This window comes from Protopterus annectens, chromosome 4.part1, assembly GCF_019279795.1.
Source record: "Protopterus annectens isolate FY-2018-M chromosome 4.part1, PAN1.0, whole genome shotgun sequence".
In the NCBI taxonomy this organism is placed as follows: domain Eukaryota; kingdom Metazoa; phylum Chordata; order Ceratodontiformes; family Protopteridae; genus Protopterus; species Protopterus annectens.
Genome location: NC_056734.1, coordinates 372715950 through 372743166, shown reverse-complemented (window position 1 = coordinate 372743166; position 27217 = coordinate 372715950). Strand labels below are relative to the sequence as shown.

Below are 27217 nucleotides of genomic sequence, written 5' to 3'. Positions count from 1 at the left end.
TAGGATGCAACATTTGTTAAAATTTGAGCAAATAAATATGGACATAATAGAATTTGATTATGATGCATGAAAACAGGAAGAAGTAAAGAAAATGGACAGTTATATGTTATGTTTCATGGGCTATAAGGAACAAGAGACTAAATGAAATCAAATACAGGGGGAAATGGACATGGACAAAGATTCTGGAGAAAATGTTTTGGTTGCAGATAGAAGAGTGGGGGAATGTTTAAATTGCAGTTTATAATGTATGGAGACTTGCAAATAGATGTAAATAATGTAAATAATATGCATGTGGGTGTGTATATATATATATATATATATATATATATATATATATATATATATATATATATATATATAAAATCAATAGAACATCCTACTGTTTTTAATACATGCTGTGACCATGGGATTGTTTACACTCACCTGAGCTACCACCAACTTCAGCAGATGGGGGCTTCAGTTTAACATCTCATCCAAAGGATGACATAGTCAGGAATGCAGCATCCCCCTTGTGCTACATTGCAGTTTCAGCAGTCCATCTACCTGGTTTGGGAATAGAACCCATAGTCTTATACACCAAAGGCAAGTGTGATACCTGTTGCACCACTGGCATTGTAAGTTATTTTTCATCTTATTTCTTTTTTTTTTCCTTCTTTCCATTTCTAAATACATTTTATACTTCTCTTTATGCATTACTCACCACTGTGTCCAACCTCTATAAAATGGTATCATTGTCATATGATCTTTCCATAATATTTCCTTCTTTCTTATAATTTATTCCTTCTTTTTAAACTGTGCCATTAATCTCTTTATCCCTTTCCCCTCCTTTATGATTTTACTGTCTTCTTATACTCTAGCCCATACTGCTATGATCTGAAAACTTTGCCATCTGTACTTCCACAATTATTTCATTCATGTCTTTAGAGTAAACTATATGATCAATGTAAGTCTTAAAAATCCCCTTTTATATACGTCCATTCTGTATTTTTCATCCTTTTTAATCTCCACATTTTATTAATTCCCTTAACATCTTAATATCCTGTGCTATTTTTTCCTTACCCTTCCTCAAGTTAAAATCTCCTACAATCACTATCGACATATTTACTAACACAATTGTTTTAATTTCTTCAATCAACTGTTTTGTGTCCATTATATGTGTGTGTGTGTGTGTGAGAGTGTATATATATATATATATATATATATATATATATATATACACACACACACACACACAAACACACACACACACACACACACACACACACACACACATACATACATATAAATCACCATTAATCTTATGCATTTTTGTATTTTTGTCTCATTCTCATATCACCATCCTTCCTGATAGTAGCATTGTTAAATATACAATTCTTATCTCTTCGTGTTTTATAAAAAATCCTATCCCAAAACAAGTCTCATGTCCTACTGACCAAACAATTTACCCCTTCCCATACTGTCTGCATTCTTTTCCTTTTTTCTTCTTTGGTATCTAATAAGCAAAAATCATCCATTTTTATTTTTTCCACCATTCTGCCACCACCTTATATACTCTTATATCATTCTAATACTATTTACATTTAATGCTAAAATTCCTATATAATCTTTTTTTGTGTTTTATTTCCAGGTTTTAATTTTTTCCTTCTTCCAAATGATTCTTCACTATCTTGTTCTTCTCCTGTCTCAATTCCTCTCTCTTTCCCTTCACTTCCTAAAATTGCAAGTCTGCTCTCTTCCTGTGCATTAATAACTTCATTTTGAAATGTTTCTTCTCTAACTACATCTTCATTATTTAATCTTTCTTCAGTATCCCCTTCCCCATACCATCTTCTCTTTCAGATCTTTTTTAGTAATATTTTCTACTGTTTGCCTTTTTTATGAGCTTTCCATTTCATCTTCTCTTCCCTTTTCTAATATGGGACAGACAGTCAAAGCAGAAGTGTCCAAATTATTTACATTTTCTATGAACAGGCTTACAGTTATTTTGCTATATGTCCCCCTCTTTCCACATTGGCCATACCTGCATTTCATACTTCTCAACTGTACAGATTTTCTCAGAATGTCCAGATTTTTGCCTAATGTTTTTGGTCTGTTACACATAAATTTTTTTTTTTGACAAATCACTGGGATAATCTAAGGATGAAAGTCACTAAATAATGATATACATTTGAGTTTAAGACTTCATATCATTCGGAAAATGCTTGTTAGCACAAATCCTGTTATTCTGACAATTTTCTAAGTTTATAAGGGCAATATTTAAAATGTGTCCCTATTTCTGGTTCCTTGTCCCCCCCATTATGTCAGGCTGTGTCCAGATTTTTATGCTAAGAGTTTGGGAGGTATGCTTTACTTGTTTGTAGTCTTGTACTAAATAATTTTCATCCCCACAGAGATAACTTACTTTAGATTGTCCCCAGTACCTAATAAATCCTCTCTTACCAGTCATAATTATTGTATTTGAAATATGTTGAATTTTCCCATCCTTAACATCCATTGTTACTCAGACTTCCCAGCCCCAATTCACACATTTCTTTCATCAGATATTTTTAACTCCATGTACTTTACTATATATTTCATGAAAGAAAAACTTAAGTCATGTTCATCCATAAACTGCACAATTATTTTCTTATTTTGTTGTAATCCCAAGCTATGAAATAAATAGTTTTTCCATGGTGCTACTGTATTTCTTTTTTCAGTCTCAGTCATATTTTTCCATCATGTTAAGGCTTTCAAATGTCACTTCACAAAAATGTTCAGCTCACAAACTAATTAATGTTCTTATGTCTTTATTGTCAAGCACTAGTGAAAATAATATTATCCATAATGTCATACCTGTTCACATTGCCATTGTTTACTTTTGTTCTTATCTTAGCACTGGTTGTCTTCTCTGTGGTTTTTGAGAAACTGCAAATCTTTGTCCCTTCTTAGTTATTTTTTTAGTTCTTCCTTGCCTTGCTGCATCTGCATTTCTGCATAACTTCTTTCTTGTAACTAAAAACCCTATTCCAGAGGTAAACCCTTAAAACTGGCTACTCCGACAGCTAAGAATGCCTCCAGTGTTTTTTCCTCACCAGATATTACTTCTGCTTCCAACTTTTCAGTTTCTTCCTCCTGTAATATTCCCTTCATCATGTCACTCCATCATGCTTCCTCTCCTTCCTGTGTCTCTGCTTCGTTCATCAAAACTACCAGCATTTCTGACTTAATTCCTCCTATTTAATTATTTTGTCTCCTTCTCCTTTCTTAAGCAAATTTTCTCTACTCCTCTCTCCATCTCCACTACACTCTCCTCCATCTTGAAATTCCTGGAACAAGAGTAGCATCTCTCTGCTGCCACCTAACAGCTCCAGAGAGTGCTTCACTTCCTCTCCTCCAAAGAGTAGAGGTCCTTTATTTTACAAAAAGAACGTATTTACCATATATATATTATTATTTACAGTACATATGTACATATGATTAGAAAGAACATTCTTCATCCATTTCTATATATACACTTTGTTTCTTATCTGATTCCCACTCTAGTTCCTGCAACCAAAATCTTATCCTTTTTAACATTTCTGCTAAGTCCCATTTAGCATTATACATTTTTTAACTCTTTGACGCCAAATAATCCAAATCACATTAAACACTCTTCTATCCATTTTATCTACATATTTTGTTTTTATCTTTATAAAAACCATATTCAATTATATCCATATTTATGTCATCTGTTCCCTTTATATCATGAAAACTATTTGTAGTTCCTATTTTTTTCCATAATTTCACAATTCTTTTACATTTCAGAAAGACATGCTCTGCAGTTTTCTCTTCTCCACAATCATTGCGTACCTTTTCACATCCTTTTTATAAGGCGTGTTAGCTTTCATTGGCAATTTCTTTATAGCAAGCCTCCACAAAAAATCATGACATTTAAACATGTTTTTACAGCTTTCATTTCTAGCTGTTATAACTTGTTTTAATTCTTTCCATAGGTGTAAATAAAACATTTCTCCATTAAATTTTCATACCACATTTTCTATCATTTTCCAGTTTTCCCATATTTATTTTCCATATTATGATTTTTTCTTGGTAAGCCTTCATCTCTTCATTTTATAAACTCTTTCAATTTTTGTGTTTTTATCATATTCCACTCTTTTCTTACATTTATCCTTTAATATTTTATTTATTAAATTCTCATTTTTTTCTCTTAGCCATTTAAGCACTTTATAAAAGTTCAAAAATGTTGCATATACAACAGGGTTTATTAACCCTCAACCCCACTTCTTCTTCTCCTACATTCAATATTCCTCTCTTTACTTGGTTCAATCTAGATCCCCCTATAAATGGAAACATAATATTAATAATAACCTTTTCATATATTATTGGCATATTAAATATACTAGCTAAATCAGATAATTTTTCTAATACTACATAATTCAAGAGATAAACTTTTTTCATAAATGAAAGTTTGAATGTTTTCCAATAATCATACATGTTTAACTTTTCCTATTACAATCTTCCATTGCAAATCTACAATATCCTGCTTCCCAAATCTAATTCCTAAAACAACTATTTCTTGCATATTGAAACCAATTTATTTTATTTTTCCACTATAACCTAATCCTTTACTTTTCTCTTTATTTCAGATTCATACCTATTATTTGTAAACATTAATTTAAATGCTATATCAAGTCTTTCATTCCATTTGTCTGTCTAGTAATTAATATAATATTAATATAATATTATCAGCATATAGTAATATTACAAGTATCTCAATTCCTTCTTTTATCACAAAATTTACATTTTTAACTCCTTATTAATAGAACTTGCTGCTACATTCATTACTAATGCAAATATTATGTTACTCAAAGGGCATCCTTGTCTTATTCCTCTCAAAATTTATTTATTCACTTAACCAACCATTAATTAATTGTTTTACTTTATTATATTTGTATGAAGTCATACACAAATACACATTTTTATCTTATTACTCATATAATAGAACTTAAATATGTCCTATAAAATTCTGCATTGTATGTTGTCAAAAGCTTTACTTAAGTCTCCTATCATGATTTGTAGTTCTTGTGTATTTAAAATAGAATCTACCAACTGTTTAACAACTATTAGCAATTTTAAACATCCTCCGCCTCTAGCACTAGAGTATAATGCGTACAATTTTTACTTCCATTCTTTTTTGTATAATTTTCAGAAAAAATATAATATGCATTATTCAGTAGCATACGGCTCTAATTCCTTATTTCATTTCTTCACCTTTTTTCCATATAAATTTAAATATCCCTCTACATAGTTCCTTAAACCCGCATTCAACCATTCATTTAACACTTCTATAAAGTATTATTTCTTTTCTGTTGTCATATTTTTATACATTTTGGTATTCTAGTCCATCAGGTCCTAATTCATCTAACACTATCCTCTTCTCCAAATCCATATTATCTTGATCTGAGAAAGTTTTTACTTTCCATAATATTTCTCCTTTCTTCCCCTTATCTTCAAACATTTCTTTTACATAATCCTCTACTATTTTCAGTATGTTTTGGATCTCTCCATATGATTTCCTTCTCTCCATATTATTTGCTTTTTTTCTTTCAATCCACTCATTATACTCTCTTCTGTTATTATTTTATTTAAATATGGAGTAACTTCTTATTTTTTTCCCGGAAGAAAATACCTTTTTCTTAAATAATAAATTCTTAATTGTCTCTTGATTTATTCCATAAATTTATTTTTATTAATGAAATATTTATTGTTATTTTTTCTAAAGTACCAAATGCCTCTTTACTTATATTATTATATCTTTTCTTCAAGTCTTCCCATTTATTTGCCACATTATGTAATATAGTTTATATTTTATATTGTGGCACCCTCCATTCATAGAGTTGTAGATCATACCTATCCAGATTTTCATAGAATGCCCAGATTTCTGCCTAGTATTTTTGGTCTATTCCTCTTAAAATTTGTGGTTTTGACAAATCACCGAGATGATCTGAGGACTGAAGCCACTAAATAATAACATACATTTGAGTATCAGACTTCAAATCCTTCAGAAAATGTATGTTGACCGAAACCATGTTACTCTAGCAACTTTTTAAGTTTATAAGAGCAATATTTAAAATCTGTCCCTATTTTGGGGCCTTTGTCCCCCCATTTTATTAGGCTTTGTCCAGATTTCTTGCACCAAGAGATTGAGAGGTATGTTGTTGAGTCATATTGATTGTTACTAGGCTAAAGACCCGGAGCTGTTCAGACCAATCTTTATAAAATTGTTGCATATTAATATGATCCTCCCATAATTCTAACTATCCTATATCCCCTTTTTCTTCTCATTCTTTCTCATTTAACCGTTTTAAACCTTGTCCTAGCTTAATAACATCTTTTTTTATCTTTTACCTCTATCCAAATAGCTCTGGGAACTTAAAAACCTGTTTCTATTATATCTTCTTCCATAGTTTGCAATTCTTCACATATCGGAAAATAATCTATATCTATTCTATGTATTTCTTTACTATATGTCCAATCACTTGTATTCTAAATACACAATTTACCACATCTCATAATTTCCATCACCTTTTTGACATCACCTCCTTTTTTCCCTTAAATTACAATTAAAATCTTCTTCTATAATAATTTTCATATTTATATCCACATAGGTCAAAATCTGATTAAACATGTTTTCCTTTTATTTGTTAGTAGCATTTGCATATAACACAATTATTCTATATACTTTCTCTTTCCATCTTATATTTATAATAGTTATCCATCCTATTATTACTAGTATTACATCCACAAAATTGACTTTCGTAATTATAATTCCTTTTCATGAACAAGTGTCTTGACCTAAATTCCAAACAATATCATTTCCCCATAAAATTTCTGTTTGCAACCTATCTTCTTTCATTAATAATCTAATGTCTTCTAATATTATTATATCCATGTCTTTTTCTTTACACCATTCTATAATCTCTAACCTTCTCACTGTATTTTTAAACCATTTGCATTTGTAGATAGTATTCTACAATTATTTCTCCTCTTTTTCCAAAGAATCATATTAAATTATCAGCCATTCACTCTTTTCCTTTCTTTTTTCTTTCATATTTAGCCCTATGAATTTTCTTTTTCTCTCATGTACCCTTTTACTGACTGAATTTATTTTACCATTATCTTCCAGCTAACATCTTCATTACTAATCTCAGAACCTGATTCTATATGCATTTTTATTTTTTTATTTGTTTCTATCTTCTTATTCTTATCTATACTTACAACCTCCACTTCTCCTTGCTTCTACCACTGCTCTTCTTAATTTATTTCAATTTCTTCTTGTGTTTGTTGCTCAAACATACTTGCTTTTTTCTACCCCATCTTATCCTACTTTACAATCCATCCAAATATGCCCAACCTCATTCCATTTGTAACACATTTCACTTTTTTGAATCATGTCCTATTACACCACATTACAATATTTTCTTTTGACACAATTCATAATCAAATGATCTATCTTTCCACAAAAAAAGTTTTCAGCTGACCCCAATATTTTACAACTCCTTTTTGATCTTCAACATTTATAATACTAGGAATATTCACATTTTTTCAATTTTCCATTTTAAATATAATATTGCAGTTCCATTTCCCAGTTCATAGACCACTGTTACCATACACATTCGAAATGTCCATTATTTCTTTATATGCATTACTTAAATGTATATTTCAAGCCTCCTTTTCAAATTCAGTCCTAAATTGTATATGTATTTTTGTTTCTTGGCTTCCCTAAAAAAGGCTTAGACATACTTAAGTTCCAAGGAGCACAGTCCTTTTTTTCATATTCCCCCAACTTTTTCCATTACATGTTTATTTTAAAAAATAATGTCAAAGAAGTCTATTCATTTATATGAATAAAAGGTCTTACCTCTATAAGTTTAGTTCCAGTGGAGAAATTATGTTATTCCATACCTCATAACTTTCCAGTCCTCTTTCTTCTTTTTTGTAGATCCTTACTGTGAAATTTCTTATGTTTAAACTTTTACTCTTTTCCTCCTGCTTCTTTTCTTGTCTCCTATCTTGCCATAGCCACATATGATTTACTTTTCTTCACAGCATCCTTATATATGAGTTCTCAATCTTCTTTTTGTCTTTTTTTTTTCCATTAAATCCCCCTGGGAAATATCACTGCAACTCTCTGTCTCACTCATCACCACCAAGTCTTACAAAATATCATCCTGCAATCCTTCCAGTTGAAGGGCTATAACAAGAACTTTGTTGCTGTCTAAAATCTCCTCAGCATAAAGTTCTTACTGGAACCTGCATTCTGAATCCTGCAAAGGTCCATTTGCCTTCACTTTTCTGCCCACTCCTTCAGAAAGCTTACACTTAAGCATTTTGTCAAGCTGGGAAGGCTTGACCACCTTCCACATAAGTATTGCACACTCCTCCTCCTCCTCCTCCTTATTGTTGCAAAGTCTCGACTGCCTTCACTTCCTCACCAATCACCTTCTGCTCCTCTCTGATCACTTTCTTTTTAACCACAGATTCATCTATCAAATTATCTTCAAGCATAATCTTATTTTTCAAAGTGATAAAACTGTCAGCAACAGTTTCTATTGCCATATCAGTATGCCTCTTGCTTCTCCAAATCACCTATGTGTCTGGAAAGGAAACAGGAAGCACACAAAATGCCCTAGCCAAACTTTCCCTAGTCAGTACGAATATGACCTCAGATCTCCACTAAAAAGACAACACTGACTTTTTGGACTAACCCAGTCAGGAAAAGCATAAAAAGTGTGGAGTTTTGGATAAGGCAGTTGTTAAGGAATTGCTATACAAATAAAAAAATATGTGAAATAGAGGGATGTCACAGTGAGGATAACCGTCAGAATGTTAATTTGTAATGTGAGATTTAAATTGAAGCCTGTGAAAATAACAGTATACCTGTAAACTATGGTGAGGAAACAACAAAGTTATATGAGGAGATGAAAAAATAGGTCATGATAAATATGAGTATAGAGGATTTAAAGGAGGCTAAAGGAAAGTGAATACAAACTATAAAAGTTTGCTGAGAAGTATGATATGTGAGATATTAAAAAAGGGAATGAAAGTCTGCACTGAAAGTGAAAGAAGACTAAAAGCAGAAGCTGAATATTTGCAGGTGATAGAAGGAAAATATGTTGGCATTGGTGGGTGAGAAAGAAGATGCTATTCAAGTAGGAAATGTATTAAGAGATTTACAGGCAAATTAAATAGAAGTGGGTTAATAAAAAGGAAAATATTTTATGGGATGAGCATGAATTTAAGGCCTTTCTATAGTTCATGGACACATTGGTAGGTAAACTTTAAATATAAGTATAAAAAGTTGTATATGGAAGTGGATAAATTAGAAAAAAGAAAGAAAAAATATAGTAGTTTCTTGGATGATAATAAGGAATTAATAGAAGAAATAAAATATATACAAAATTAGAGAAATATATGAAAGAAATAGGATTAAAGTGAAAGGCGTGGTATATATATATTTTCTTTAAGGGTAGAAAGGAAGAAATAATGTCTTTTTCAAAAAATAACTTAAATATGAAGAAGGAAGATGTTTCAGCTATATGATGAGACTTGAATAATGAGATATAAATAAGATGACATAATTCAAATAGTGATAAAATGTGTTGAAGATTTGTACAAGGAAGAAAAAGGGAATAAAGAAGATAAGAGTTTGAGACAGTTACAAAAGATCCAGTCAGCTAGACTGGATAAAGAAATAACAAAGGTAGAAGTGGAAAAGCTTGTGAAGGCAGTGAATGAGAATACGGTACCAGGATCTTGATAACATAAGTTATACTTCTTATAAAGAGATGGCACATAAGTAAACATGTGTTTCTAAAAGCAATGAATGGTTAAACAAAGTTTTACAAGATAAAGAGATATGGGTTGGTGTGATAAAATTCATATGGAAAAATGGAGCCAGGAAGAACATCAAAGCTTTGGAGGTCTATGACTTTGGAAAATACACATTATAAGATTTCCATGAAGACTTTACCAAAAAACAAAAAAACAAGTTTCAGGAAGTGATGATGAATGTTTTTTATAAGGGCATGCATGGAGTACATGAGAAGCAGGCAAAAGAGTGTTAGTTATGATAAAGAAGACTGTAGGCAGTGTAATAAAAGGAAAAGGGAAACTGTTGTCACATACTGTAGCTAAAGTTTTTGGTGACAGTAACCATTTTCATGCTTGAAAAATTATGAAGTTATATAGTTTATGAGAAAAAGAAAAAAGGTACAGATATCAATATGTGAGTATACATGGGTACGGATTATGGTAAATGGATGGGTGAGGCAGACAAGTAAAGGTGGAAAAAGGTGTCAAAAAGGATGCCCTATGAGTGGGATCATTTTTGTTTTAGTAATGAATGTATAGGATCATTTTTGTTTTAGTAATTTGGAATCATTTGGGTGAAGCAAGGTAAGGGGTAACAGAGTAGTGATGCCATTGTTATGTTACATGTGGATGATTTAGGGATAACTGTAAAAAATATGGGTTGCTAAAAAACATTTTGGTGGCTCTAGAGATGCAGTTACAAAAATTAGGAATTAGATTAAATGCAGAAAAGAATAAGAAATAAATGAAGTATATTTCACTACAAAATAAGTAAATATTTTAGAGATAAAGTATAATAAACAATATGTAAATATACAACAGCAGAAGGGTGTTTTACAAGAAAGTAAAATGTGCTATGTAGTGGAAAACTATGTAGATGTTATATAAAAAGAAAGTGTATATGATTGACTCATATTTTAGGTAAACTGGAATATATCAGACGTACATAGCAGTTACAGAAATATTTATTAAAAGTTATATTCAGTATACTTTCGGGGATCAAGGCTTAATCCTTTTAAAAGAGGAACTTTATATAATAGTAATTCAAGTGGGGGAATGGATTTACTGAATCGTTTTATCTGCATGGTATCAATATAATTGTTCTGGATGTTAAAAAAGAAGAAAAAGGGGAAATAAAAGAAGACGTAACCACATGTTGTACAAGACTTATGAGGAAATATGATAAGGGATGACAAGAGAAAAGAAAAGGGAGGGTGACATTTATGAAATGAATGACTATATAAATAAAATTAAAATGCGGAAAATAAAAGTGAATGAGGTTCATGAGGAAAGAAAACAATTGTATATAAAAATTGTATATAAAAAAATAATAAATGGAATGCTTATGCTTATCCATGGGTACAAATACAGAAAGGAAGGAATACAGAAAGTGAGAAAGAAAAGACAAAAAGTGTAAGAGTGATAATTTTTGTGGAGGTTATTATTAGATAAGTCACCAGTAAAGACAGAGATGAAAAATAAAGTGCAAAAATAAGATTATGTGATATATATGATACACACAACAGTCAATACAGCATGTATTTCTAAAATGCAGAAAATTTTTATTTTTTGGCAGAGGCATTTAAAAATACTTTAAACGTGAATGTTTGTATGATATTAATATGGATATGATTTTATATGGGAAATGTAAAGTTCAGAATAAGAATGATGTTCATAGGTTAGTACCAGGCTAACTAACTGCCCTTGTGGCCCATTTTAAGCCTAGCCAATTTCCCAATGTGAGAATCAAACCCTGCACCTTGTGTATGTAAGGTAAACACTTTAACCATTATGCAAATGTTGATACTTTGGAGAAGATCACATTTATTGGAATGTGTTTTTTTCTGGAAATCTAGATGTGGAGACTTATGTAACACAATGTGGGAAAGGGAGGATATAGTAAGTAAGGTTAAAATAATTATGGGAGATGGGGTGGGTTAGTTAAAAAGCTGTAATTGTCAAAATATGCATAAAGTGTATATCAAAGAATAATGTGCATTATATTGTAAAGTAATAAAAGTAAATAAAGCACCTTCGTTCTTTTTTGATAAGTAACGAGATCTTTTTTATTCATCTGTACTAACATCTGCTTGCATTGTCGCCTCACAGTAAGACATTGTCCTGTTCGATTCTCAGCTAGAGCGTCTTCTGTGTGGAGACATGCGTGAATGGGCGTACCTTCATTGAAGGTTGTGTGTCAGGGCTGGCAACTCGGCATGTAAAAATCTACTGCCAATCATTAGCGGACCGGAGTTCTGCTGTGGCGACTCCTAACCTAACACTTAAGGAGGTGTAAATTAAGAGTTTAGGGTGGTGCAGAGGTTAATGTCGCCTGACCGCAAGAGGCTCTCTGGTTTGATTTTCGGCTGGGGGGCCTACCATACCTCTCAACCTGGAAACAACAAAAATTCGGGCAAAGGCCCATGAAAAATAAGTACATATCTGTACGCTGATTAACATAACATTTGCATACATAATTATGCAACCCCACCCAATCCAATGGAATTATGGGATACCAACTTTCAAAATGCAAACTGAAGAACAGACAACCAAAATATGGCCCCAGAGTCCCCTTGCAGCCATTCCAATGTCCCATTTACCATAAACACTAATGTGCATACTGCTTTACTTCTACAATGATTTGGATTTTATTTTGCATTTTATAGCACAAACACTAATAGACATCTGATAAACAAAGCAATGCAGTCTCACAATGAAATAGACTTGGCATTAAAACTTCTTTGCCCTGGAAAATTAATTCAAGAATCTGATTTGGGGATAAAACCACCATTCTTCTAATGTTTCAGCATCAAACGCTAGTGTGCTACTTTTTCAGGTAATAGCAGTTTTGGGTAGAGTTTGGCTATTATGTTTCATTTTGGGAAACAGAGATGTTTTTGACCTGTAAAATAACTTGTTCACCTCCATTCTGAAAACTTTATGGCCATTCAGAAGCCTTGCTTGAGAGGCTTTGAGACAACTGGCATGAGTGATGGTCCTTTTGCAACAGTTTTGGATATTACAAAACTCTACCCCACTGGAGTATGAGTTGGGGAATTTTAAAAGAATTCCAAGCTGCTTTTTTAGAATGCATCTTATCTTGCAGTTAGGGGTTCATCCAAGGTATTAGGTAGTACTTGATGTTCTTTGGGATTAAGGGAAAGTAAGGGTCCAGCTGTGGCATAAGGATATTTAATAGGAACTCCAAAGCTATGTTGTAGCCACTTTGATCTGCCACACAGGTCCACCTGTTGAGTATCATATCAGCAGTAGCGGCTCTTGGTAAGTATCATTATCAGCAATAGCTGAGGGCTTGTGATTGTGTCTAAAAGATTTAAATGTGGATACCGTGCCTGAGATTATAAATAATTTTCAGAAAACAGGGTAGAGATACTACAGTGATCACTAAAAAATAGATGAACCAGTAATGGAGATGTTAACCTAGTGGGAATGAGTAAGGGGCAAGTCAGTGAAGGTGTGTTTACCACTAAGATGACTGGGTCTAGTTGGAGGAGCCACAGTTTGTTGCAGGCAAAGGAAATGGAGGGTATAGTTTAGCTGTTTTTTGATGTTAGCACTCCAACACAGGTTAAAATCAGCTTGCAAGATGGTATTGCTTCCACTGGCTTAGTTGGAAATGTTGTTGAATGGGTGTCTGACTGCTTCTGTGGTAAAAGGAACTGCACTCTAAGCGACAGTTATAGCAAATTTCAGATATGCACTAGTCAGAAAGGTGCAAATGACCCACTGTTGGTCATAATATGGTAGTGTTAGGAGACTGGGTTAGAAGCTGTTTTGGAATGTGTTTAGTAATAAGCATTACATTTCTCCCTGTCCTTACTGTAGGCCAAAGTTACGGCATGACTGTAGAGTGAGTCAGTCCTTGGTATGAAAGTATAGCACTGTTTTAACCAAGAGTGTGAAATAGCTATAATGTCAGAATAGTGCTCTTGAATTCAAATTTCTGCCTGAAAGTATCAGTTTCTAATGCTGCGGGCACTGATATGTGCTACACAGATACCTGTGCTTTGGAGATACCTTTATGCTTAACTGTAGCAACTGAGAGACCTAGGTTACATTCAGTGTCATCAGCAAGTATGAAGAGTATGAGTGCAAGTACTAAACATTTGGTAATCTGCTCATTAGGCCAATCATTTCCTTAGTTGACTGAAGTCTCAGTGTATTGGTTTGAGACTGCTGCAAGCTAAGCTCTGCCTTTGCATATTATTTTGGTCATCAAGCATAGATATGGGCATAAATAATCTGGGGTGATCGTTGACAGTCATGGTGTGGAATTTTGAGTTAGCATGCCCATCACTGCAGCCAGATAAATGACAGGAGTACAACTACTGTTAAACACATTGAGAGGGACTGGCTACATTTGAAATGCTTATGAAAAGAGGCACAATAGACTATATTGATATCTTAAGGTATGGCATATGTATGTTTCTATTTAAGACGTGAATTAGGAATATTACAGTGAAGCTAAACTCACTCTACAATAATGGAGTTGATGGAGATATAAGGTCTGAACGAAGGTAGGGCTGTCTTGATGAATATCAGAAAGACCTTCAATTCAGTCAGCTGGGCTTTCATGTATAGGGTACTTCTGGAGATAAACATTTGTGAAAGGTAGAGGAATAAAGGCATTATGTTGCAGAGGAATCACTGATGGAGACTGCAAACAACATTTTAACTAAGGAAATACATCTTGTTGAGGAACCCATCAAAGGTTCCCACTACCACTGCACTTTCTCATACATGTGACTAAAATCTTAGCTTGGAGACTAAGAGAAGAGTAAGAGCAGATGAAAGGAAAAGAGGGAAGTACATATCTCATTGCAGATAGCTGTATTCTATTGCTGGAGAATGTGCAGGAAGAGTTGCTGATTGTTCTAAGTCAATGTTGATGGTCTGTTGATGAAAGGCCTGCAATACTATGAACTAAGGATGGTGGTAGTACCTTCTAAAGATGAGACAGTGAGGGCAGGGGTGCTGGTGGTAAAAGGGGAATGCAAAGTAGCTGGTGGTGAGAATTTATTCTACAGTGAAAAAGACATTAGAACAGAATGATAGGGTATTTGAAGGTATAGGGAAACTATATATATATATATATATATATATATATATATATATATATATATATATATATATATATATATATATTTACATTATGTGTGTGTGTTTGTGTGTGTGTGCACATGCGCATACATTCTTATTATGGTATTGCTCCCTCAAGAAGTCCTTTATTGAATTAGACACCTATACCTTTACTTTGGTGAGGAAGTGTTGAATAATAAGTTGCAGGACATATGCTTCAAGTGAATATGGAAAGAGCAATGAGTGAGAATTTCCAGGGGGAGGATCATGGCTGACTAAAGGATGGGGAGTGATGGGATGCCCTAACTTTAAAGATGTGCATTGGCTGCAAACCTGAATAAGTGGAATGAAAGGAGGACAGAAGGGTTTCAGGAGGTAGGTTGAATAGGAACAGTGCTGGAAGTATATATAGATACTAAGTCCCTGGTAGAAAGATTAGGAGGTATGGAGTGGAAACTTCAAGAACTGTGGGACAACTCACTTCTGTAGGCCAAGACAGGGGAGTTGCAGTCAAAGAGATGGGAACCAAAATGAGTGAAGGTGGTAGAGAATATGTAGAATGTGAATGAAATGTAGTGTAAGGAATAGGCTAAAGTAAAGGCAAAATTTGAAATGCAGGGTGGAGACTGTCTCAAATATCATACGATTAAAGAAGATAGTGGAGCAAAATATGAAAATCAGGTGTCAGAAGGATGAAAGGGTTGAAAGGAGGGGGTAGCAGAACACTTGTGTGGAAGGGCAAAAAGGGGGCTGGGCAGAGTTTACAGGGCTCAAGTGAAAGAAAAGGAAGTGGGAACTTGTGCACACACACATGAATTGTTTCAGCAATACCTATATTTATGAAGCATGATAAAATGAAGTATTTAGGAGTATGGGTTACAAAGTATTCTGTTACTAAGAATATGTGGAAAGAGATTTAACAAAAGATAATACAAAAACTGTGAAACAGTTTGTCAAATGTTTGCCTCACCTCCACAAAACCACATTGATCTATATCTATCGATTTTTGCAACATCTCTGCCATTCTTTTAGCTATTATACACATAAACACTTTATAATTATAGTTTAAAATTGAAATGGGCTTTTATGAAGCTAGGTTTGATGGGTCTTTACCATCTTTAGGTATTACAGCCACTAGAGCTTTTTTTCAGGATGTTGGTGATTTCCATTATTTTAAAATACCATTAAACAAAACCTTCAAGATTTTTATCACTTTCTTCCCTCTTAGCTTTCAAGCTTACACAAGAATATAATCTCTTCCTGGAGACTTTCTGCAGATTGATTATACATCACCATTTTTTCCTCATCTCCTCTTATCTTAACTGTTACGCCTCATCTGCCTTTAGCCTTGGAGTACTTAAGTATTCCATAAATATTCCCCTTTGTACTTCTTTCCACATTCTTCTGCTTTATACAAATTTTCATAAAATTTCCAAAATATCTCTAATACCTCTACAGGATCTCTGTTTTTCATCTTGTTGTAGTGTCCCTATGTTTGGCAACAACCCTGTCTACTTTCTGTTTCCTAAGTCATCATGCTAAGAGTTTTTGTGCTCTGGAGTAATTATCAAACAGTTGCTTAACAGCAATCTTTCTAAACACATGCAAAATATCCAGATACTCCCTTATTTTCTCTTTAGCACTTACAGTTACTTCCTAACCATATATTTTTTCTTTTATTTCTACCTTATTTTAAAACTCCACTTTTATTTTATCCCACTCTCTAGCTATAACTTCTGACAAAATTTCTATCTTCCTTAATAGATCTCAAATAATTTCTACTACCCATTCTTTAAATTCCTCTCTTTTTAACAGTTAGGTGAAGAAGCACCAGTGTCTTCGTTTATGTCTTAGTTGTTATTGGCACATGATTTGAAATAGTTATTGGCTGTGTCAAAGCTTTCAATTAAATGCACATGTTCCTGTGAAATATAAATTCTAGCTAGTCTAACCCAGTTACTCTACCTTGAGGAATAACATGTAAATTCTCTCCAAGTTCCTATTACAGAATTTACATCTTCCATACCAAATATTTTTTTTATCTGTACAAACAAAATGCTTGAGTTTGCAAAAACACAGACTTGGATGAGTTTTCTAATTGAAAAGCAGTGGGCATGAAGCCAGATGGCAGTCAGTTGTTGTTAAATCTCGTTAGTGTGATTAAAATGAGAATTATACCTTGCTAAGTTACTATTGAGCCATTTTTTTTGCAAACACATCTTAAGCATAAGTAAAACAATAAATAAAATAAACACAAAAACAAACTAACATCTTCAAACTAGCAATTTTATAAAGCTTGCAAGGTGTTCTGTAGTGCTTTTGTCATGTGGAAACAACTACTTTGTGGTTGTGAGGCTTGGACTTCCTAAAAAACTCAACAGCTCAAGATTATAGTATATTAACTTAAACATGATTTTGTCCAGCCTTTCATCTCCTTTTACATTGTAATGCCTACATTTTTTAAAACTTAAAAAGATGAAAAAAGGACTTATTTACTTTAGTATCTTTATCACATACAGCAATAACTGAAATTCTTTACTATATAACATGCAATTTATACCATTAAATGTTTTATACAAATACTGTTAGGATCAAAAATAGTTTTGCTTACAGTTACTTTTCTTTTCTTTCTCCTTCCTTTCAGTGACTTTCAAAACATTAATGACATGAAGTGGGGCATATGCATTTCAGTCCTCAAGTTTAATACAGTCAATAAAAGTTCACTCTCTCCCACTTTTTCTTGCAAAGCCATATTTCACAAATGTGATTGATACTAATAGTCTCACGTTTATTCACTAATTTCAATATTGCTGGTCTTCTACCGGTTCATTTCTATTTCCCAACTCCAGACTCCAGATCAAGTCCAAGATACTCCCGATTCTTCTAGTCAACAACTATGCTTTTTTCTCTCTCTCAAGCATTTTCCTTTGGAACACTAAAAATGGTTTCATTGTGAAAGTTTCTAAAAGCTTTATTATCAGAAGATTGAGAAGCAGTGTCTCCTATTTGATCACTCAATTAAAAAAAAAAGTTTGTATTTCTTCCTTAGCCTACTCTACATGAAAAAATGATTTTGATCCTCCAGGCAAAAATATTCTGAAGACAGCTGGGTGCAGTAGCTTGGATTTCACACCTGCCTCTCAACATTCCCTGATTGCTATGATAAATTTTCTTCACTTCTGCTTGGTATACAGTGAATAACCATTTTCCACAAACACTCTACTGTCTCCAATTTTTAATACTTTGCTCTTTTTCCACATGTACCTCTCAAGTTTAAATGTTTGGACTAAAGTTGGCCGAGATTTGTGAGTGTGCTCATTGTGAACATGATATCTTTTCTGGCCACTAAACAATTAAATGACTGTGTATTACTAAATTGTGAGAAGCATTGTTATAAAAATTGTTCTTAATAGAAATGCATCAAGTAATGCTTATAATATCCATCCATTCATACAGCAGTGTAGTACCTCTAAATACATATCAAATATTGTGGGCATGTGCAGGGCTTCTTCCTGGAGAGTTGATGTAATGGTCAAAAACATCTCCTGGGACCTTCAAATTATCTTTTGACAATCTTATGCTGGAAGACAAATTGTATAAGCTATTCTGTACCTTGAAAATTCAGCCATGAGTCACAGTGGTTTATAAACCACATGAGCAAAGAAGTATATAAGGACTGGAAAGGGCAGCGTAATAACTAGAGACATTGTATAAAAATTGTGCAGCTCAGTATGAAAGCAAAACATTATATGCTACTAAATTTGCAATGATGTTATCATGAGCAAGAAATATAGTTTGAATTCAAGAACAAGTAACTTTGAGAAGTGTTATTAATCTCAAGTATGTTTTGCAGACTGACATGTCTAGCTTTAAGATGCTTTAAATTACATCCTTTATCTCTTTTAGTTGTGAGCTTTTCAGAATACTTATCGATTAGAATTGCTCTGCCTTTCATTTTTTCCTCATCATTGATCTACAGAATGTGGTTTTATAACCTAAAAGAATAACAGAAAATGCTTATCTTGTCAGAGCAATATTTTTTCAAATAACATCAATACTTTTATTTTTTCCCCACTGTAGGTTTCTACACATTTAACCACACTGATTGCTGGTTTTCACTCCTACATCCCTGTTTTGATGGCCTTAATGGAGAGCTCGCCCATGCTTTTCTGCCCCCTCTTGGAGAGATCCATTTTGATAACCATGAGTTCTGGATTCTAGGAGAATCACGTTTCAGCTGGAAACAAGGTACTGAAAAGAAAAGATCATTTTCCCTTATGATGAGTAGTTTAATGACATGTTTCTGAAAGAAAAACAAATGTATAGTTTCATTGCATGTAGCTGAACTTGTACATGCATGCTGCTATGTAAGTAAACAAAATATAGTGTTTGTGTCCATAAATTCTGCCTGCACATACATGACCAAAGACTGATGTACAAATGAATAAACAAAACAGGAAGACCTTAGGGTCCTTATGCCAGACATAACCACTCTATTCAGTATCCAGTTGTAGTCAAAATAACTAATGGTACTCATCTGCATTGCCAGAGGCAATAGACTTAGAAAGAACAAAGTACCCCTGACTCTTTCCATAGATGCCTCATCTGCCTTACCTGGAGCTCTGCATTCAGGTTTTTTTTTTCTTACCCACTTTTTTGGCTCTCTGCAGTTGACCATCAGCTGCTACCAGTTCCTCTCTTTTCCTTGTGCACCAGGCCTACCAGACCCACAATAGCCTCCCCAGGTTACATCTGACCTACGTCAAGAGCAGGTGAGGATACTGAGGACCCTGCTGCAGAGTCATATCTCTGCCAGGACAGGGAGTATTCCCACTACTCCTCCCCACCCTCGTGTGTGAGCCCAGTACATCACTAAGTATGGGATCTGCAATGGACATCACTGCTAATCTGTCTTTCACTTCTGTAAAGGGATTATAATAACAGGATACCCCACACACCCTCACTAACACCTCATTAGGGCTCCCATGCACAAGCTGCTCTCTCCCAGAACAGGCACACCCATCCTGTCTCGACAGATGACTGAGATGCCTGAGATGCAAATGAACCCTGGTCATATGAGCCTCTATCCCTATACAACAAAATGCTGACTTTATTTTGGTGTCCCCATCTTAAGGGGCCCACAGGATTCTTCAAAAAGGGTACAGTAGCATGTAATAAAATAAGACAGGGATTACTTCACTTGGAATATGGGCAGTTACTCCATTTGTCCAATCTATAGCCTTTACAAGACAGAATAAAAAGGATTATATTACTTAACCCTTTTAATACACCAGCGAATCTCAGAATGTATAAGGAGAATATGATTTAAGCCTTTTTTATGCAATTGTGGGTCTTTGGAGGAAGAATACCACTTTGATTTTCATATCTTGGACCCGGGCCAGGATTATAGCTTTATGCAAACTGGGTTTTTAACAGCTCCCAGTAACTTTGATCAAAGAATGATAGTCTTTCTCTCATTATCCTTGTTACTTACCTTTCAGCCTGTGCCCTGAATTTTAGTTACTTGTGTAATGACAATTAGTGCTCAATACTGCTCATCTTTCTGTCATACCTCTGCACCAAGTTATGAATGTATGCATGTTTGTATGTATGTATTTAATTATGTTTTCTGTTATTGTTACATGCACAGACAACTAGGTACTGTTTTCCACTTTGTTTCTACAAAGCTAGCAAAAGCTTTGCAAGCCTTGGTTATTGCTGACAGTGGATTTAATTATATGTGTACTGGCTGCCAAGGGCTCCATGCTCCTAAAGCTATCCAAAGCTTGATCTTCTTTTAGTTTCATACTACATTTCTTGTCTTAGGCAACTGGTTGATTACATTTGTTATGCTACATACTGTAGGATCATACATGTACACTAGGCTAACGACCACTAGGGCCCTTATAAGCCTAGCCATGCAACCCAAATCTGTCCAACAGGTTATATGTTTTAGATGTTTATATAGGGTGTGATTGTTGGCTATAGCATTATTTACTGGCTGCCTCTGACCAGGGGTGAATTTTCGATTTTACATATAATGGTCCAAGTTAAGCTAAAATAGGGTTAAGGAGGGAATTTGTTCCACTTGGATGGCGGGCCTATTCCAGAGAATGTGAATTCTCTGAGATACACATTTGTCTCTCCAACATGTCCTATTTATGTTGCAAGCAAAATGTAGGTCTTTAAATCTAGTAGCTCTAATGCTGTTACTTTTGTGGATATGCAAAACATTCTTCAGAGCCGAGTCCAGGGATGTCTTGTATGCCAGGCATAGATCACCTATTAGTAGTCTGTAGGAGACTGAGTACAGAATTTGAGGCAATACAGCAGAGGACATTGTGTTTAAGCCCTGTATTCTTTTTCCAAGGAACCTTTGTGGATATTCCAGTTACTGCATGTGTCTGGTCGGATACATACAGAAAAGTTAGTCACCATCTAGAAAACCACTTCTGCTTACCAATTTAGGATTTTCTATTAGAAGACTTTGTTGCCTCCTGTTGGCTTTTGAGTTTAGTGTTTGAAGTTTTAGTTCTGTGCTTCCACTTTTAAACCTGTTTCTCACTGTGTTTTTTGCAGACTATTCATTGTCTGGTCAGCCCATCTTTGCTTTGTCTGTACACATGCCATTCATTATCTGGAAATACGTCTCTCTAACCTCACCCCAACTCACCACCAATTTGATCAGAAACTAGTTCATTTTCTCACTTGCAGATATTCTACACACTGTCAGACAGATTTACTTTAGAGTTAGACAATGTAGTTTATATTCTTACTGTTTGGGATGATGGTGGAGTCAATTGATTGGAGGAGTTTGTGTCTATGGTAACCTTCTGTTTAATTAACCGTATTTAATTGTTTTATTGATGTTTTTAACAATTAGTGAGTATGATCTCCTTTATAAGGACTGACTGTAACCTTTATACATGTTTCTGAGGAAGTCTGCACATTTTGCAGACGAAAAGCGCTTTAAACTACTGCAATAAACTTTTACTTTGTTTATTTGGCGTTGTTTGTTGGATGCCCTTTGGACTTGCTGGATTCTGTATTGTGTATTATCTAGTGTTTCTTGGTTTACCTGTATCGTTTGGAGTTTTTATGGCTTCAGGATCTGTTACAAGCCCTAGTGGCTTCTCAGCTAACTCAATGCCTGAACTTTTGAGTAGCTGTGATAGTGCTGCGGTTGCAGCACCAGCTTTATCTAATTCTGCGAATAATGGCTCTTTATTCGATTCTCTTTTAAAGAGAATTGATTCTTTGTGTGCCAGACTCGACCACCTTGACACTCAACAACAGGTCTTGAAGGACCTGTTGCATCCTTCTAGTGACTCTACTTCCAGCAACAATATACTGGCTGTTGCTAATTATGTACGAGGGACTCCACCACTTAGATCAATTGAAGGTGAGCCGGTAATTTCGAATCTAGGTACCAACACACGGAATACACTTACGGTGATGAATTCACCTAACGGAGATGGAATAGGAGCTGTTTCCAACCCAGTTACAGCTTTAGGTGTTCGGTATATAGGGGATATTAATTCGAACAGTAATGGAATGCAGGAACGGAGGAATCCTGAAACCGGCTCAGATGACAATAATCACACAAGGTTACCAGCATTGGATAACAGGTTAGTTGAAGGCTTTTCTTTTTCCTTCCCTACGAATTCGAACAGTCAGCAACACATACAAAATGGACATTGTTCTTAAACTTAAAATTTTTGATAATATGTTAGTGAAGTTGAAGAAATTACAATTAGAAATTTCTTACTTCCGTGAATGCTTGGCACAAAAGGTTGTATCAAAAGGCTTAAGACATTTCCAGTTTCGAACAGGGTTGGTTCCTAACTCTGTTTTTTACAATGAGTTAATTTCGTTATTTGACCGACAAGGTTCCGAACTACTGGAACTAATGATAAAACATTACTCTGTGTGGGTGAATGATTTGAGTAAAGAGGTTTTAGACTTGGATTCGAGTATTAAAATGCATAATGAATTTGTGAGATACAAGTATGAGTACAGTCGCACGTTCAACAGTATAGATCAATACCTGGAAAAACTTAAGCTTAATAAAGTAAAGAAGCTGGAATAGGACTGTAAAGCTTATGGGGAGGGTACTGCTTACCCTACCCCATCTGTTTCACAAATTTGGCAAGGTTCCTCTAATTTGCAGAAACAGTCTCTTGACAGTAATGGGGCTTTTTTGTCCAACAATAACTCAAACACACATGCTAAGAGTCACCCTAGTGTTTATAACACAACACAGAGTATTAATACTGATTCGGACAATATTAACTCACAACCTGAAGCTGAAGTTAGGAGGAGTGAAAGACTTCAGAACCGTAACCAACAATACAGTAATGAAGGGCAGCAGAATCCTAATAGTAAGTCTCAGAATTTTCGGGACAGCAGTCGTTCGGGTGCAATTCCCAAACAATGACAACTTTTTTCCAAACAAGAAGAACAAACAGAAGTTCAGGAAACGCAGAACTTGACCAGCGTTCCTGACTGTATTAACAGAACCTCTGTGAGTGTGATGGAACTTAGTTTTGGACAAGATACAGATTGTTTGAGCGAGGATTTCAGCCAAACTAGTGATGACTTTTTTGTTGGCCCAGTTGCGAATAATGGTGGAAATGGTGTTTCTTCTATGTGTATGGAAGTAAAACCCATAACCATCACTAATTTTACTGGTGACTTTAAAGTATATAATTTTTCCTCTGTCCCAATTTCCAGTGAGATAGCTGATTTTTTGTCGAAAGGTCAAACTTATGTTCCTAAACAAAAATTTGATATTGTAAGAGCAATTTTGGATATTAAATTGTACGTACGTAAACTGAACTTTAATTTGATGTTAGGAGGAAATGCAGACAATTTAAACACTAATTTATTTAGAGTTCCTAGCACTTTTAACCCTCCTTTGCATCCATTAGTTCAGATTTTCGAACAGATGTGTGAACTAGACTTGAGACAGAGATTTGATCATTTTTATGCTCATAACAATGATCATATTAGTAAAACTGAACAGGAACACTTGGAGTATATCAGGACACACAACATTCGGATTTGTAAGCCAGATAAGGGTGGGGGTGTAGTAGTGTTTGACAACAATGACTACTTTGAACGTATTTTAAAACTTTTGGATAACACCTCATATGAATTGAGTTCCAGATCTGAAGTTAACGGGGCGTACTTTATTATAAGGAATAGTATTGAGGACATGTTTATTGAGGGTAGATTACAGCAGGATCACTATAATTTCATGATTACATCATATCCTAGATATCCATACCTGTTTGACATACCTAAAATCCACAAGGATTTAGAGAACCCCCCTATGTGACCATTAGTGGATGGACGTGGCTCACCTACCTATGCATGTGCAATGATAGTTGACTCGATCCTACAGAAATACTTGTCCTTCGAACATCAAATTTGTAAGGACTCATGGTAGTTTGACATCAGCTACAACTTTCTAATGGTAGACGTAAGAGATTTGTATACTTGTATCCCTCAGGACATAGGAATAGATTGGGTGAGCCTTATGATGAAGGAAAATGGAGCCACTGTTGTAGAAATTTCCCTGGCAATAGAACTTCTTGAAATAATTTTGTTTAATAATTATTTTATGCTGGGTGATAACGGTAGTTTGACATCAGCTACAACTTTCTAATGGTAGACGTAAGAGATTTGTATACTTGTATCCCTCAGGACATAGGAATAGATTGGGTGAGCCTTATGATGAAGGAAAATGGAGCCACTGTTGTAGAAATTTCCCTGGCAATAGAACTTCTTGAAATAATTTTGTTTAATAATTATTTTATGCTGGGTGATAATTTCTACTTACAGAAGGCTGGGGTCGCTATGGGCTCCCCATGTGGAGCTAGCCAACATGGTAATGGCTTATTGGGAGAGAGAATATGTCTTTACTAAGGACACATTGATGACACATATAGTGTTTTATACCCGGTACTTGGATGGCATCTTTATCCTACTTAAGGGCGATAAAACAGTTGGCAACATACTACTGGATTCGTTTAATACTTCCACGGACTTTTTACGTTTTACTTCAACATACAGCAATCAATCTATAGCTTACCTTGATATTTGGTTGGCTAAAAACATGGAGTTAAAAAGTTACATGGCTAGTATTCATAGAAAAGATACATACTCTAACTCTTTTTTACATTTCAGTAGTTGCCACCCTAACTACCAGAAACGCTCGGTAGTTAAAGGTCAGTTAGTTGGGGCGGCCCGTATAGTGAGTTTGGATGTTGACTTTCACTGTGAGTGCGAATTACTAAAGAGTATGTTTTTACACAGAGGCTACCCGTTAAATCTTATTGTCAACCTGATTAACGAGGTTAAGTACAAAAGGTTGAATGGGATATACAAACCCATTTTGAATGTTGGACTGGTCTCAACTGACAGTGGGGTCAATATAGATGTCACAAACATTCCTGGATCGATTAGCTCACTCAGTAAGGTCACTAACACTAGCAACCTGGGTCCTAGACTTATTATGACTTATGATATGCATAGTCACCATTGCATTGACCTTCTTGGTAAGAATTGGGGTTTATTTAAAAGCAATCTCATGGTTTATGCCAAAGTAGGAGTTCGCCCAGAGGTAACTTTCAGGAGAGGTAAGAACCTGAAAATGATTCTAGAACAACCTTGTGTTAGTTTTTTAAGGACACCTGGCACCTTTAAATGCCAAAACTGCAATCAGTGTAGGTACATTGAAGAAAGCAACAGATTCGTAATACAACACAGGGTATACAGGTTGAGATGTAGAGCTAGTTGCAACTCCAGAATGGTTGTCTACTTAGCTAAGTGCCAGAGATGCTCCGCATTTTACGTAGAAAAAACGGAGCGGAAACTACGTGAACGAATATATGAGCATCAGTATGCCATTATGAAGAAAAAACAGGAGAATGCACTGGCTAAACACATCTGTAGCTACAATGACCATAGTTTTAAGTTTTTGGTTATTGATCAAATACTTGAAAACAAGAGGGGAGCTCCCTTACCCTTACTTTTAGAAGAATCAGAGCTTAAATGGCAAATTAGGCTTAATGCGTATTCTTTTCCAGGAATGAATGACTCGTGTTCAGTAAGTAGTGTTTTAAAACTTAGACGTTTACAGAGATAGCCCAGTGTGGGCTTAATGTTTTACATTTATGCTATACACTGTACATTTTATTTTATATTACATTATAACACAATATTATACAGTCACAACAACTAAAACAATGTCTTTGACAGGGCACTACATAGTACTGAATGCAAATATAATCAGCATTAACACATACACATTGTGTAAGTTGTAGTGCGGTTTTTATTATGGAAGCCTTTGATTTACTAATTTACTTTAGAGTTAGACAATGTAGTTTATATTCTTACTGTTTAGGATGATGGTGGAGTCAATTGATTGGAGGAGTTTGTGTCTATGGTAACCTTCTGTTTAATTAACCGTATTTAATTGTTTTACTGATGTTTTTAACAATTAGTGAGTATGATCTCCTTTATAAGGACTGACTGTAACCTTTATACATGTTTCTGAGGAAGTCTGCACATTTTGCAGACGAAAAGCACTTTAAACTACTGCATTAAACTTTTACTTTGTTTATTTGGCATTGTTTGTTGGATGCCCTTTGGACTTGCCGGATTCTGTATTGTGTATTACACAGTCTCATCAATGGACAACGCTTTGCAAGGTCGACAGCTTTGCAGTTGAACTGGTGTGGCTTTCTGGGTTTTGACTTCATGTCATGCTGCTGATGTGATTATCTCCCTCAGTTAATCTCTGTAGGTTCATAGGTTGGTACTAGGCTATCGGCCCTAAGGCCTATGCAAGCCTAGCCATAACAATTCCCTGGATATTTCTTTGCACAACATTTACTTCTCTGGGCCCCTGTCTAGCTGGGCGACTGACATGATCCCCAGGGTGAATTTCCTATCTCCCATCCAATCATCAAGGTTCCTTTTGAAGACGGCCAATGAGGCGCTCGGCTTGACATGTATGGGCAGTCTATTCCAGATTACGGGGAGTCTCTGGGTCAGGAACCTATCCCTCCAGCATGTTTTGCTCATTGTGATGATAAGGTTTAGATCCCTGGAGCGTGTGGCTCTGAGGGATCGGGATTTCTTTAAGTGGAGCATGTCCAACAGCTCAGGGTTTGACATGGCCTTGTATGTTAAGTAGAGACCGCTTCTGAGTAGACGATATGCGACAGAGTACAGGTGGAGTTTTTTTAGATGGTCA

The 27217-nt window shown here is 34.8% G+C and overlaps 1 protein-coding gene across 1 annotated transcript in view; it reads left to right on the top strand.

Annotated features, from left to right (window-relative positions):
- The window catches only part of LOC122800869 (matrix metalloproteinase-23-like), a 419258-nt gene that overhangs the window by 93858 nt on the left and 298183 nt on the right, over positions 1-27217 (top strand). The window contains exon 3 of the mRNA XM_044070194.1: positions 19033-19200. Within this exon, the coding sequence (XP_043926129.1) occupies positions 19033-19200 (168 nt within the window). The remainder of the gene's footprint in view (positions 1-19032; positions 19201-27217) is intronic.